Raw genomic sequence first — 17,250 nt, forward strand, 5'->3', positions numbered from 1 at the left:
TCGGTTAATCGACTTTTGGATAAATTTATATATAAAAATTCTTCGTTAAAAAAGAAAGTCGAGTATCTGGTGACTTTTGTATGAATTATTTATGAAGATTCCGTGCTTTAGAAATAAGTAAAAGTCAATAATATAAGAAGAAGAATTACAGAAGAGTCTATTGTACTTTACTAAACTACCAATTAAGAAAAGGTAACAACTCTTAGACAAGTTTTATAACCCGGGTTTGATGTGCTTATAAAAATGATTTATGTCCAGTAACCTATGAGACTTTTTATTACAGTAAAGTATCTTTAAAATGTATCAGGATTAAATTACAACATCACCTTTTCTTCCCCCCTTTAATGCTTTAAGAAACGAAATAAGTGTGTAAGGGGTGGCCCAAAAGTCAGATAATCTTTGTAAGAAGTAAACTGTCGTCTTAGTCGATCTCCTTACCAAGTACGAGAGTCACAAATTTCATAAAATTCATAGTTGTAACACTGAAAACACGATTAATTGACTTTCGGTTTATCCTGTGTAAGTAATATGTGAACATATGTATGAAATCTTTTAGAAGTGTGAAGTATTTACATCAATTTTTAAGTAGAAGAATGCGTAATAAATCATTACGAAAAGAATAAATCGTTGCATACGGAAACACACACATCAATCTCGAATTTAAATTTAAGAGGATTTTGTAATGATAAATATATCATTCTTTCTTCCAATTTATTGAAATTTGGACAGATAACATCTTTATACATGGCATCGGTTAAAAGAAATACATACCGAAACTTGAATATTTTAAATATTTCACTTAGAATGTGCTCTACAAGAGTAATGAGATCTTTACAAATACCGATATTTAACGATTTTTGTTATAAATCTTAAATGTGATACATTTAAAAAAGGAGAGAGGAGAAAAGAGATAAAGAAGAGAGAGGAAAAAAAAGTGAGAAGAGAGAGATAGAGAGAGAAGAGAGAGATAGAGAGAGAGAAGAGGCAGAGAAAAGAAAGAGAGAGAAGAGGCAGAGAAAAGAGAGAGAGAGAAGAGGCAGAGAAAAGAGAGAGAGAGAAGAGGCAGAGAAAAGAGAGAGAGAGAAGAGGCAGAGAAAAGAGAGAGAGAGAAGAGGCAGAGAAAAGAGAAAGAGACAGAGGGAAAAAGGAAAGAAAAGAGATAGAAAGGAAAGGAAGAGAAAAGAGAGAGAAAGAGAAAAGTGAGAAAAGAAAGGGAAGAAAAAAGAGAGAGAAAGAGAAACGTGAGAAAGGAAGGGCAAGAGAAAAGAGAGAGATAGAGTAAAGAGAAGGGAAGAGGAAGTGAAAAAAGAGAAAGAGAAAGCGAGAAAAAGGAAAGAAGAGGGATAAAAAAGACATAAAGAGGGAAAAGGGAGAGAAAAGAAAGAGAGAGAGAAAGAAATAAGTAGGTTCAATTAAAACTTTCTTAAATAATTTTCTTATAACAATTTTTAATGAGGGATTTACAGCTCGCATATTCCATAATAGCTGTACAGTACATGAAAATGTACAGTATAATTTAATTTATGTATACAACTTACAAATCCCTCATTAAAACTCATTAAAAACTAATTTAAATGAAATAAAAACTTCATTTAACGATTTCGAATAAAAATGTATACAAATAAATATAATAATATAACAACATTATTATATAAAATTAAACAAACTTTGTTTAGAAAAATTAAATATAACATTGTATAAAATAAAATTCTAAAACATAAAACTACTTTTAATCTCCAACTTTTATATGTTTTATTAACATTATTTAATTGCATTTCTGTTTCATTTAATATTTCAATTTAGTTTTTAAATTATATTTCTGGAAATATAATTAAAAAATAAAATGAAATAAAACGGAAATGTAATTAAATAAAATAGAAACATATTAAATATAATAAATATATGTTTTATGTAACAGTAATTCTAACATAAATGAAAAGTAAAGAATATCATAGAGCTGAAGAAAGAACTAAAGAGGAAGGAGCTAAATAAGAACTATTAAAGGGGTGGAACTAAAAAGGAAGAAACTAAAGATGATTGGTTTATTTGTTTACGGCAGCACAACACGTGGGCGATCTGTACAGGGAAAATGCATCTGGAGGACTGTTCTAAGGGAAACTGGCCCCCATTTAGGTGTTACTAACGTGAATAAAACCCGGAAAACACCGTGCGACCACGATGGTGAGGCGTGAACCGCGACCATTGTTCAGGTTTTATCCACTCGGCCACTGGTGGGCAACTAAAGACAAACTAAAGAAGAATTAGAGGAAAAACTAAAGAGGAAGGAAGCAAAAAGAAGAAGAATTAAAAGGAGAAACTAGAGAATAAAAAATTAAAAGGAGAAACTAAAGAGAAAAGAACTAAATAAGAAGTTAAAGAGGAACGAATTAAAGAAGAAATTAAAGGGAGAGAACTGAAGTAACTCTACGAAAAGAAATTAAACAGAAATGAACTGAAAAAGCAGAAATTAAAAAGGAAGAAACTAAAGGAGGGATTTAAAAACAATAATTAAAAACATATTCTTTTCTTCTTTAGTTTTGTCTTTACAAAATAAAAAAAAATATATATATATATATTTTATTTAAGTTTTATTAAAATTATTATTTCTCTTATCATTATTATGTATTCAACGATAGCGGCAACAATAATTAGTATCATTCATTATCATAATAAACCCTTCATTATTGCTATTACCATCATTAAACAAACTCATTTTAACCTTATCATTATCTAATTTTGTACAAAGACCGAAAATAAAACTATCAGAACTGCAATTCTGAATTTATAACAGCCTTAATTAATATTAAATTTAAAAATTATGTATGTATTTTTGCCAGTAAATGCGTTTTACTTAATTCTTATTTAACACGTATATCAGTTTTTTACTGGCATATGTTTAAGATATTTAAATTTTATCGATATCAAGAGTTGTAAGTACGAAGTTTTTCAGGCCTTCAAAGCAAACTTAGACTCACGAGGCCCTTTCATATATTATATATAACACACTTAACACACGATATTTGATACCATACAAGATCCTATTACGTGTGTTGAACAAGGCCTGAAAGTGCCTAGCATCTCGCGCTTTCAGTTCCTCGCTAACCTAATCTGACCCAATAAGATGATCAGTATAAATGCCCGTGTGGACTTTAGGCTATAGTAAATTTGGAGGCCCTTTTGCGTAATGGGGGATGGGCATTAGAGACGTGGCCCGACGTATTCAAGGCAGACCAACAACGAAAAATTCCCGACCCGGACTCGAACCCACATCGCCAGAGCGGCTTTTACTGCTTCGGCCACCCTCTAATTAGCACCAAACTAACAAAAAGTATATATACTACTTGCTCACATAGGGGGTCTTAGATAAATGTCTAACTAGCGCGATGCACCGGCTCACAATTACGTTTATTACGACTGGGGCCGACCCGCAATGGGGTAAGGAATGAGAAAGCTCGCAAGTCTCCGTATGAAATCTAAAGGAAAAACATAAAATATTCCGTTTTATAAACAAAGTACAGCACGGAAATCTTTTTAAAAATCCAATTTTAAATGGGATTTACTTTATTATATATATATAAAATTTCAAAATATGTTTTTTGATACGGTACGAACTTTCATACACGTGCTCGCATAAGGCATATATTGAGCTTTTTGATGTAAAAACAAGTGTAATTTTTGAAAATAAACTTTCTAGATTCGTAAAAAATTCTAGAGAATTCAAGCAACGCGTAATTTGTAATTTAATCTCTTCCAATTTAAGCTATATTATTCTCTCGTCGTATTCTCTCGTACTGCAGAAATAGTAAATCTTAGAAGGAAAAAATAAAAAATGGAAGAAAGAAAAATAAAATAAATAAAAATGAGGAAAAGCAAACAGTATTATTGATCTTTTTTTTTAAAAAAAAATAAAACTCCTAGAAAACATCTTTTATTAAAATAAAAATAAACTCAGGGAGTAGCATGTATAATATTATTAATTTAAAAATTCCAAACATGTTACAAATATTTTCTCTTTATTTAACTAAAGAAAAGAAAGAGAGGGGATGGTAAAAAAAAAAAAAAAGGAAAATTAGATAAATTACGTTAACATGGGACATAAATTTTTAGTATAAAATATTAAAACGAATTTTTAAAAAAATTAATTTCTTTTCTTTTTAAGAGGAGATGATTTGATCTCTTTAATTAACTACACTTTTAATAATATTTTATCATCTAAATAAAATTTCCTGACTTTTTTTGGGTCCGTTTAAATTATTTACACTGATAATACATTATTTATTTAATAAAGTCACGTTAAATATAATTAAAATTCGTAAATAAAAGTTAAATGTAATTTTTTTACATTGTTTATATGCATTAAATTTGTAAGAATTTTTAGAATTTATTCGCTTGTTTTAAATGTTTTTTTTTCATTTTTTTTCCTTTAGAACACTTGTTAATTTATCATTTTCTTTTTCTATTTACACTGATAATACATTATTTATTTAATAAAGTCACGTTAAATATAATTAAAATTCGTAAATAAAAGTTAAATGTAATTTTTTTACATTGTTTATATGCATTAAATTTGTAAGAATTTTTAGAATTTATTCGCTTGTTTTAAATGTTTTTTTTTCATTTTTTTTCCTTTAGAACACTTGTTAATTTATCATTTTCTTTTTCAGTAAACACTCCAAGTGCATTCGTTCCATACGTATAATGTACAGTACAATATACTATTACGTCAATCGGACGTCATTTTTAGTTTTCTTATGAGAAATGACGTCAATTTGACTGGTTTATTCTACTTAGACAAAACGAATGCACCTTCTGTTCGTTACTTCGCTGGCATACGGTGTATTAGGAACAGCAACTAAAAAAAACAGGAGCATCGAGTGGTGCTCTATTTGTGTTACTAATCGTATATAAAGCTAATTTTTTAGCCCGTTTCTATGAATTGATCAATTTATTCGTAGAATACACGAGATTTTTTTTTATTTTGCGGACTTTTTAAGTGTAGCACCAGTTAATTCATCATTTGATGCGTGCATAAAAACTTGTGCACTCGTTTTGTACGAATAATGTACACTGTTACGTCAATTTGATGCAATTCTTGCAGTTTTATTATGATAAAGTGTGTTAATGACGTTAACCTGACGTAAAGGTACACTATTTGCGCAAAACGAATGCACCTTCTGCTCATCACCTCGCTTCGCACTGGGTGCGAAGCGAGGTGATGAGGAACAGGAACTAAAACGGGAGCATCAGTAAAGCATATTTTAATTAAAATTCGTTTATAAAGTTAGCTTTTTACATCTATTATTAGAATATACGAAATTTATTTGTTTTTTCTTCTTGCCTTTTAAGTACAGCACCTGTTAATACATCTAATACTTCAGGCATAAACACTGCACTCATTAACTTCTTTCGATCGCACCCACCAGGAACAGCAACCTTAAAAAAGGAGCATCAAGTGATGCGGGGGGGAGGGCGAAAGAAAAATAAAACCTGCAACAAACTCATTTTCACCAGATGGCGCCACTTAACACGATTATTTTTAAGGCACGAATAAACGTTATTGGCCACGCGTGCCTTAAAAATAACCGTGTCGAGTGGCCGATTTCCTGCCCGTTCGAGCCGTTTTTAAACCGATTTTACATACTTTTCGGTATGTTTTAATGCGTAAACATCAAGGAGGAGGGAAAGTATCGAAGATTCGATCGTTTTTATATACGAAAAAAAGAGCAGCATACTTTTAAAAAATGGAGCCATTAAGAAAGAGCCCATTAAGAGGCACGTCGTAGGCGTTTTGTCGAATTAAGAAAAGATATGATAGATATAACGTGTGAGATCATCCGATCCAACGTGACAGCATAATAGATAGAAAACCTCCTTTCATCTCTATTAGTAACACCCTTCTCCTTTGTTGTATCTGCACCGCTAATTTCCTTCTCGTTAATGTCGTTAACTGGGGCATAGAAGAGGCCAGAAGGAAAATAATAATAATAAAAAAAAAAAGAGAGCGCTCACAATTCGAGTATACACAATTAATTTTCGAGTCTCACTCGATTTTCATACTCTCTGGCGTATATAAATTGATATTTTTGACATTTTCGCTTCGAATAATCAGCTTATAAATCATATTTCGCTTCCATAAAATTACATGTCCTTGGTACCGTGTTTAAACATCTGTCAACATTGATTTATAGGATGCTCCTATTAAAAAAAAAAGGAAGAAGAATTAACTTTTCCTTCGTACGGTTCGATGAAATTTGCAATTTTTTCGATTAATTAATTAATTTTTCGATTATTTTTTGGGGGAAAAATCGAAAAGTTAGGGCTTTAAGACTCTATTGCGCTTTAGCTCCTAGCTTATATTTTTTTAAATAAAAAAATAGGGTCTAAAGCGAAGAAATCACAAAGGAAACTAGCAATAAAGTGAATTATTATTTACAGAAATCCTCTAGATACGAAGCTGTATAAATTGTTTATATAAAGCTTAACAGTAAATCAAGCTTTTGCAGCATTCTGGAGCTGATCCAGAATTGAAGTGTAGCTATTATTGGAGCGTGTTATGAAGCGGAACTGAAAATTAAAGCTTCCTTTTATCCGATATCACCTTTAAAAATCCATTTTAAAATCGCTACTAAAAACTATATATATGGCATATACACTGCCAGTAAACTATATATATATAAATTCAGATTTTAAACACCATACATTTTTAATGCGTTCTAGCGGTCATATATTAAAGAAACTCGCCCCGTTTCTATACAAATATGAGGTTTATACAGGAGGCAAAACGAAAATTAATTTCGAAAATTCCAAACTTCATGAAAAGAGCATTAAAAAGTATTCGATATTCTCTCGCTTGGGCGACAATTCGAGTAAGTTTTAAATTCTTTATCGTGTAGTATATAGGTTATTGAATGATTGTAAAAGATTTCTAGAGTTTTGTAGAAGCATTTTGTTGTATAAACGTTAAATAAATTGATCGCTTGCATCTGACAAAATCGTGGAAAAAGTAGCAGGTGTAGGTTAGTTGAAAGAAGCTTGCTTAGATGGTCTTGAAAATGATGTTAATAGGCTGTAAAAAATAGGGGAAAAAATTCCCTTTTATTGTAGGAAGGGGGGAAAAGACATAAAGGAACGACTGTGCAATCAATCCGAAAGATTTTTCTCTTGTGTATTTATGACTTATTACAAGAAAAGAGAAGGGAAAGAAGAAAAAAAGAATTAACTTTCAGGAAACGTCGAGCTCGGTTACTTTTTAATTAAATTCTTTCGAGTTGGTTTATAAAAGATTTTAGTTTTCTTAACAAGTTTCGTGTAACTTTATTTACTTTCCTGTTTTTTTAAAATAATATAATGCTTATTTTTCTCATTTTTATAATTAATAAAAGCAAAATTATATTTCTCTAATTATTAAGCAAACCTTGTGAGAGATCGAGAAGCGAATCGCTTCTCATTTCGAGAGCTGTTTCCTTAATATAAGCTATAAAAGATAAGAGATTTTGAGGCTCGCTAATGTTATGCCCGATCGAAATATGCCTCCTACGATAAGGCCCTTCTTAAGTTATTAGTTTAATTGCTGGTTACACGATAGAAATATGTACACAAAGCTTAATTGGTAATCTTTGAAAAAAAAAATTTTTTTTTTGACTCTCTTGCTTTTGAGAAAAGTCACTGTACTGAATATATATATATATATATATATATTCGAGTATAAAATTTGATATCTCTTTTTGTAAATTTAAAGGAAAGAAGAAAACGTCCCTTTTTTTCTTTTTGTACCGTCTCAATGATAGCCTATTTGCCTGTTTTATTGCGACTACGATCATCTCTAGCCTATAAGTGGAAGGTTTTTTTTTTCAGACGTTTCCGAACGATACCTACTTCTTTCCTCCCTCTCTCTCTATCTTTTTATATTGATACTGATATATTTCTCCGAGTGATAACCTATTCGATTATTTTTCTAAACTCCCAGGAGTATTTTTTACTGATCTATTTTATTTTTCCAGGGAACGATAACCTATTTTACAATTCCTTCTTTTTGTCCTTGAGCTATTTTCTTTTTTTCCCTGAATGATTTGATTATTTACGCCTCGATACTGACAAGTTATAAATATAAAGATATGTACAGAATGCTAACGAAATTAAAGGAAGAGGAATGAGAGGAAGAAATTAAAGAAGAGTAGGAACTAAAGAAGGATTAGTTCCGTCTTCGATGATAAAGATCCACAGAATGCTAACGAACTCTATTCATATTTCTATCTTTTCTACATTTTATTTATTTTTTTTAGAATTATAGCGAAGACATTTTTCTTCCTTTTTACTTTTTACTTGTTAGAAGAAGGAGGAAGCCATCTTCCCCACTCGTTAGAGTGACTATAAATGAAGCAGAAGTTTAAAAATATCACTAATTAGAGAGGGCATAACGTGATTACAACGAGAAGAATGATCGAAATGCTGAACGATGACAAATTATATCAGCAACATTTACCGTTTACTCTTTTTCTTCTTCTTCTTTTTTTTTTTTAAGAGGATCTTTAGGAATTCCAACAATAGCAAGACCGTGCTATTTCCCGAAATAACCGGAATTCCCCATCATTAATATAACGCATTAATCGTCTTTTTGGTTATAAGGACATGACGTTGCTCATCAATTTTGTTTTCTTTACTGAGGCAACGTTATGACGTGATCACAAATATAAAATAATGCTTAAGCTCATAGAAGGTAAGATATATTATTGGATAACACAACCGAACAATACATTTAGACCCTCTTAAAAATCTAAAATAGAAAAAAAAAGATAAGGAAATTTACCATTTATCAATATTTGTCGGTTAATATTTATGAAATTTAATGGGTTTATATTGTTTGATCATTCTTATCTTCGTGACGGGGAGAAAATACTTTCGTGTGTTTCCTTCCCTCCTCCCCTTTTTTGCTGTTTACTTTTCGATCCGGCGCATAAAAATAGCCATATACATACAAGGGTGTTTACTTCATACGATTTTTAAAGATGTAAAAATGATGATATACTGTATAAAAATAGGGAGCCCCGAAGCTAGATTCGTATTCGGTTGATCCTAAAGAAAGCCACATCGAATCCGACTTCATAAATAAATTAAAGTTTGAAATATATTCTAGTCTCGACTTCTCTGCATGTATACAGAATACATCACGTTGTTTCCAAAGTTTAAACAAAAAAAAAAAAAATAATATACACACCCGCTTACGGAATAAATATTGTTTGGGAGTGATTTAAATATGTTACAGCAAGCGTATAATTAAATATAACTTGTAATTCGCAGCTACACAACAGTTTACGGTTTGTAACGAAGATTTATCTGTATATTAACATTCAAAGATCACTAGAACATCTTCAGAAACTCATACCAAGAGATAAGACCTTGTACCGAGATATAAACAACATCCCTATAAGGTCTTATGACTCAATTATGAGAAGACCTTTGCTTGGATTGTTGCAAAGATAAATTGATCCTTTGATAAGCTAAAAATCCTTCTCCTTTAAGCAATTAATTTAAATATAAGATAAAAGTTTTTAAAAGAATTATACTTAATAAATTTTACCAATACTTAAATTGTAATTAGTTAAGAAATTTGTTTATATAATAAGAAAATCGATTTAAAAAATATTTAATTATTTAAGAGCCTTTCGATCAATAGAAGGCACAGAAGAACAAAGGCTAACTGTTGTTAATATCCTGTTGCATCGAGATAACTTGATTAATTTCCTGGATTTTCAAGCCTGCGTGCCTTTAATCGTTAATTTAATCAGCTTTAGTAACTAATATAAATCAACGTAATTCTCTTAAAATCCTAACTAAATACGTGACGAATACTTTATTTATGTATTATGCATGTATAATATACGTAATAATACTTTTAACTGTATGCGTTATAGAATGTAATATACTCCGAGAAGATTAGGAGAGAAATTCGAGTGATCGATGGACGGAGGATGTTGAATGTTGGCAATTTATTTATTCCATTTGTCTCTAATGTTTGCGGATCAATTCAATACGGTATCATAACTTGAATTTCCTTTTACATTTTTGTTAGTGGAAGGGAGGTTAAAACACTTTCAACAGGGAGAAGCAAGAAAATAAATCGATGTTATTAACTTCAGCAAAACGTTTCTGCCTATCGAATCACGCGATTGATTCGCAAATATTAATTAAATTACATTTTAAAAAAATAAGGAGGAGGATGATATTCCTGACTACGTATTATTAATTGAAAGGAATCTCATTCGTGAAGAAGGCGAGCGTATCTAAATTGCGACGTTCTCCAAACATTTTCGCTCATTAATCAGCAAGAGTATGACAAAAATTCCCTTTGATACGTGCGTAAATGCCATTTGTAAAGTTTTTTTTTATTTATGTTTTTTTTTCCTAAATAAATAAATAGAATATATTCTGATAGAAAGTAAGTTTAAGATAATTTTTCTCTTGATAAAGATTCGAAGAGGCACGTTACCCTTTAAGGGAGGGAGGGAGGAAAAAAAAAACCTCTTCCAGCTTACCTATTCATGATCTTTCATCATGCGATGTTACAAGTTTTGGTTATGTCTTGCCATTTTTCCATCTAAAATTAGCCATAATCTTTCTCAATATTTTACAAAATGTGTTTTTAGTTTTGATGTAGAATGCTAATATACGATTTTTATAATACATTAACTTTTTTTTTTTTTCCTCTTCCTCCTCCTTCTACGTTTAAAAGTGGAATTCAAACAAAGATTGCCACCAATTTTTCATGAAGAAGTGGAAGCACGAAAACAGCAACTACTAATTTTACTACATCAGAAAACACGAAAGAACTTCATGAGAAAACGTAAGATTGTTTATCATTAATATAATTTAAAATATATATATTTTTTCTTAACCAGAGACGTGCTAAGGAATGCTAAGATCTTCCCAATTATAGCAGAACCACCAATTTACGAGGCCTCCGAGATTATTTATTATAAATTATTCGTTGCATTCTATTATTTGAGTGTTAACTTCAACTGTTTTCTTTCTCGTATCGTGGGCCTCAAAAACATAAGAGGGCCTCGAAGCTCGGGAGAAGATTAGAGAGATCTTTTATACTTTCCCGAGCTTTGAGGACACATTTTAGAAAGAAAAGACTTATAATATTCTCCTAGCTTTTGAGAAACCTTATATATATAGGGCCTTTCAGAGATCAAACGAGGCCATTTATATATAATTTTGTGAGTATCGCATATATATGAGCAACGATTACAAAATCACACATAAAGACAAGTGTAGGGCCTCTATTAGTTTCTGAAAGACCCTCCACACATACACATACACACGCACATAAATATAGGGTTTTAAAAAATTCAAAAGAGTATCAAAAGCCTCTCTAATATTAGTAAAATTCTCTAGTATTCTCTCGACTTCTGAAAGGCCTCATTGCTAAAGAGGGGCCCTATCTATTATGTGATTTTGTAGATATTGTGTAAATCAAGCATGTTCTACGATAACTATTGGTATACCTTTTAATATTTTTACAAAAAAAAAAATGATTGAAACTCTCGGTTATCATGACAATGTTTTCCTCCTCTTGCTCCTCCTCTTCTTCTTTTAATATTTTCCAGAAAACTTTTTCCCCGGTGGTAGGAATATACGTCATCGTTTTATCACAACAATTCGAAATTTCAGTATTTGCCATAAACAGCCGATATAGAGCATTAAAGCTGTTACTACGAAAGAAAAAAAAATTCCCAGGGAGAAAAAAAAAATACTTATCCAACCTCTTACCGACAACCAAACAATTTTGTAAGAGGAACAATACAAGGGGGATAAAAAAGAAAATCCCATCTTTTCGATAGCTTTAAAGGTTTTCCAGATGAAATAAATTAAAAAAAACAAGAAAAAAGGAGTAACATAAATAACCCGGAAACAAACAATTCTCGACAACAGTTCCCTTAAAGTCACCCTAATCCCGTTAATCTCTTAGCAAACATCAATTTTTTTGTTAATAGTTTTGTAAGAAATTTATGATTAATGCACGACAAGACGGGGTGGACAGTTTAGGGTTTTATCCCTGTATTTTATTTTATTATTATTATTTTTTTCCTTCTACAGAATGACAGAAATCAAAATAGAATTCGACACTGGAAACTACCCGGTATATTCGACAAGTGTAGGGATATTTTATAGTACACTCTGTTTACTAATGCACTCTGCACTTAACTCTGGAGGATTCCGTGTTGTTGCTTGTTTCCTCCGTTGGTATCAGTTTCTGAAAGCAACACTCGATAATCTACATTATTGTTGCAACTATCTATATTTTATTCTTTATGCTGATGGCTTCGAAACGTCTTATTCAAACTACAGTACATATATATATATATATATATATTTTAAATATTATATTCGACAATCTTTAAAAACTAGAGCACTTAACATTAGCCGAATATTCATGTATTTTTATGACTGAAGAAAACGATGCTTAATACTCGAAATACTAATGCATTCGGGGGGGTAGTAGTAGTAGTAGTAGTAGTAGTAGTAACGTTCGATAGATAGAAGAAGTTGAGAATGTTGAAAAGGATAAGGAAAATACTGTAGAACAAATATATCGAGTCCTTGCAAGGAAGCTACACTACGATAGTCTCACTCGGTGATGCTTTTATTTCTAGGCAAACAAGACACTGCCTGAGGATCTGTGTTTTAGAAGACCCGCAATCAGTTAGAGAATTAGATTTTTATTACTACACTACTGAAACTTTTAAAGGAATGGATATATTATGCAGCTAGTCTAGAGCTATAGTTAGTTAGCTAGTCTAGGGCCCGAGTTTGCCAGCTATTCTAGGGCCCATTAACACACAAAACACATACTACTATCAGTAGACTGTTCTTATCGAGAATACACTAATGTATTGAAATTTAGTAGTAATTTTCGATTGTTAGAGAACGTTAAGAATGTGGAAACGAGAAGGAAAGAAAGGAAAAAAATAAATAAAAAATAGTAATAAAAATAAACAAGACGTTACGAAGCAAATACATCAAAGTTCTTTGTTGTAACTTATGAAACTACTAATCCATTTTATTACTATTTAACCTTAATACATTATTCAGAAGACAAACACGAGAAATAGAAGTAATACAGATTAATGCCGTGCTATATTATTCACTAATGAGGAAGTGGAAAGAATCTTTGTTTGACGTAAAAGTAGAGTAGGGAAAATATTAAATGACGTTAAACATTGCCTGTGTAAACATTAAACAAAACAAAGGATAAGTTTTGAAAGTATCAAAACATTCTCGGGTCTCGTAATCGAGTACGACAAGAATCCTACAAGCATCGTGTTTGAGACATTAATCACTCCGGAGAGGAAAAACAAATCCGTTCGTTCCAACTTTAAATACCGGGATTTTAAGGGTCTTATCAGCAGTCTCGTTATCTGGAATACATGTAAAAATAGACGAGCTTGCACACTAGAAATCCTGGATATTAAAGTGATATGACTTAATAGACAATAGACACGTAAGGGAGATATTTTTGGCAAGTTTTTTATTCGCATCCTTCGACTCAATGACGGTGCGAAGAGGTCGTGGAATTATCTAGATTTATATTTTTATTTATTTTTTTTTATTTTTTCCTCCATTGTTTCGTATGTTAATCTTTCTAATCGGCAGCGATCGTAGAAAACGAGGGATTAAAGAATGGTTACAGAGAAGAAAAAGTCGTTATTCGAAGGGAAATAACTGAAGTGACTAGGAGGAAGTGAAGTTTTCTGTAATTAAACACTATTTTAATTGATTTTAACGCGAGAGAACCTTATAAAATATGTATGTATGTGTGCTATATAAAGGGTTCTACACCGTTGAACCTTATCCGCCTCAACTTCGGCACGAATATTTTTTGACACCCTAAAAAATACTGTGGGGCTCCTCTAAAGCCCACTATCTCTTTAGCCGGAGCAATTTTTTTTTTTGTGTGTGTTTTTCAACCTCCTCAATCCCCCGCCCACTTAAAGCCCGAGCAACACAGGCACACGCGACTACCCTTCAACTCCTTAAAACAGTACTGAAAGTACAACCATCCCTTATTACTGGCTCATTATAGCTTCATGGGGCCCAGGCAAATTTGAATTAGGAGGCCCCACGTACAGTGTCGACTTCAGACACTTCAAACGAAGTTTTTTTGGAGGAAATATTTTAAGATCGGTATGGAGCCCCAGACAATTGCCATAATTATTAATAAATACAAAACTGCAGCGAAAAAAAATTCGATTCGGATTACGAAAAATATTCATTTATTGCTTTAATATTTTGCTATTTTTAAACTTTAACTTTAATGCTTTAAAATGCTATTAAATGACACGAAAATGTCACCTCCCCTTCTTCCTTTAGTTATTCAAATTTTGAACTGATCGATTTTTTTCCGTTCCTTACTTCTACTCGATAATTCTTACACTTTAACTTTAACATTATAATCAAATTACATAAAGTTGAAATTATTAGCATTTCTGGCATCCGATAGCTTGGCATTTACCTAACTTGCAATAGGGCATCACACGTAGAAGAGGACACACAGACAAAAAAAAGGTAAAAAATTCATCACGTATTAGAAAGAAATTGTGATAAATCGTGTCGAATGTCGAATTTTATTTTACTTTTTTTGACATTTGGCAGAAACTTACGCTTTAATATAACAAAAAGAATTAATTCTGAACAGGCCCTAATGGCCTCTTTTTTTGCTGAGGCCTCAAACTTAAGGACCTCAGTAAAAAAAAAAAAATACTTATAATGATTATTTCTAACTCTATTTTGTTTATTTTTCTAAATATAATTTAATACGGAAATGAGGCCTTATCCCTTTATAAGAGGCCCTATTTTTGAAAATTTATATTGTCGATACATTTACGAAAGTTAAAATAAACGAGTGATTAACACGAGTTAATCGAATTACTTGTAAATAGGAGAGGCTAATGGGGCCTTTTGACTCAGATTTTTTTGGAGCCTCAAAAACATGTGTTACAAACGATACACTCGATGCATTTCTCCTATATTAAGACCTTCTTTTACGAATTTAATTATTTAAAATGTATAATACAAACTGTTTTTAACTATACCGGGCCCTCAATTTAAAGAAGGAACAGTTTAATAAGATATTAAATTAATTAATTATTGTCAATTATATAAATTAACAGCGATTAATGTGTATGTTACAATACACCCGAGTGACTTTTATGTTTTTCCAAGTATCCGGCTACAGCATCCTGTTACACGTCTAGAAATATATCAATCAGCTGAAATCAGAAAGTCGACAATATGGCTAGTTTTCTTTGATTAGAAAAGACGAAATGCATTACCACGAATCTAGAAGAGAAGAAAATAAATCAAATTTACTGTTCTGTCTTAGTAAATAATTAAAATCACGATAAATTTATAAGTGGAAACAGGAGCCAAATTTAAGTAACGAGCTAAACAGGCAGCAGCGTGTTTACGACGTTAGGAGGGGCCTCGTCGACAGTTTATTTGGTAAAGGAGTAAAGGCCTCTTGTGTGTTGTAGAGTAGGGCCTCCTATATGTTGTAGCGCGAGTCATACAGCAAATTTAAATCCAGCTCCGACTGGAAATTACTTAAAGTTCAACACGAATAAGTAAAATAATTGTATAGAAGACAAATGGGAATAGGGGAAAAAAAACATTCGATTATGAAAGCCAATTACTCAATCCTTCCGGAAAAAAAACCCCAGCATCAAAATTAATCATTATTGATAAAACACATTCGAGAAATTCCATTATAATTCGCATCTTCTTATCGAAGGAAGCATTCCCCCTTCACCCCCACCACCACAATTCGAATTGACATTTATAACTCTTACAGTTCATAAATCCAATCAAGTAGTAATAACATTCAGTAAAGAATTTGATTAAAATTTGAACCCATCAAGATAAAGAATGATGTGTTACATTTAACAAAATCAACAGCATTGGCATAATTCCAAAATAAGCCTTTCCAGTTAAGACTGTGTTCTCTAGTGTTTGACAGACTGGCGGTATCAAAAAAATAAAAAAATAAAAAAAAATCAGCAAGATCAGTTGACATTTACGAGAAAACTAAAGCTTTCATGTAAATCTATCTTCCATTTTATAAAGAATAATAGAGAAGAAGAAGAGAGAGAAGGGCAAGGGTGGTATTACTTAATACTTCAGTCCCCTCGCCAAGCAATTAAGTATTATTTAAGGAATCGAACGGGTCGAAAGCAATAAAAATTTAATAACATATCGAAATAATTGCCTCATTATTTGACAGATGGAGCCAATGTATAAATTACTCGAGGGCAGTATCGAATTTTGTAAACGGGTTTCACGTGATCGGGTTTATGCAAAACGGTTCCGGATCCGGTGGTTCATAAGTTCGGAGCCAAGAGGAGAATCTCTCATAACGTTTTAAAGGAGGAGGCACAATCGAAATTGATCTTAATTAATTAAATAAAAGAATAGAAGAAGAATGGGAAGAAGACCGGATACAAGAAGTGAAAGTTGAAAAATCTTCCAGTGCTAACGTCATTAAAGACCTTGGTTCCAGCTGACTCGTTGGATCTTTTTATGGCAGTATAAACAATTTAATTAAATTGCCCATATACAAACATAACGATATTTAACTTTCTTTCGCCATTGTTTATGTATTGTTCCCTTATAATTATTATGTAAAGTTTACACAATGTTCTATACTAAAATTACGCTTTAAAAACCATAAATTTACAGAAATTTAACGCTTACTTTTACAAAAAAAAATGTCACCCATTAAAACAGAATAATTTATGCGTACAAACAATTATAAAATTAAAATTTACAATTATTAAGTGAATAATTTAGGAAATAAACGCTAAATCGGGGGTATGGAAACGCCATTAATGATACGACAAATTAAAAGTAAAAAAGAAAATGATAATTAATAATTAAGCTAAATCAAATTGTATATTAATATATGACGTTTTTAACTCGTTATAACGTCGATTTATAACCGTAATATTCATTAAATCGAAGCATTACTCACCGGTTAATACTATAGTAGTGGCTGTGACGAGAGACAGCATCTTACTCTAACCACACCAACCCGAAACACTGACTCCCTCAACTTTCGGAGGATGGTTATCCACAAACTAACCGGATTTCCGGTCACCGTTCGGTAACGTCAACTTTTTTTCGGTAACTCTTTCCTTATAATGTGATCATTTCGGGAGTGAATTTTTATTCTTACCATTTTTTTTTTTTTTT

General features: G+C 31.5%; 1 protein-coding gene across 1 annotated transcript in view; it reads right to left on the reverse strand.

The window, feature by feature from the left end:
* Window positions 1-17,145, reverse strand: part of LOC111624902 (xaa-Pro aminopeptidase 1-like) — a 57,170-nt gene extending 40,025 nt beyond the window's left edge. Inside the window, exon 1 of the mRNA XM_023367883.1 lies at window positions 17,030-17,145. Coding sequence (XP_023223651.1) covers window positions 17,030-17,069 — 40 coding nt within the window. The 5' untranslated portion in view covers window positions 17,070-17,145. The remainder of the gene's footprint in view (window positions 1-17,029) is intronic.
* Between the last annotated feature and the right edge of the window lie 105 nt (window positions 17,146-17,250).

This window comes from Centruroides sculpturatus, unplaced genomic scaffold (assembly GCF_000671375.1).
Source record: "Centruroides sculpturatus isolate CEXI.00-Female unplaced genomic scaffold, Cexi_2.0 scaffold408, whole genome shotgun sequence".
NCBI classification, from domain to species: domain Eukaryota; kingdom Metazoa; phylum Arthropoda; class Arachnida; order Scorpiones; family Buthidae; genus Centruroides; species Centruroides sculpturatus.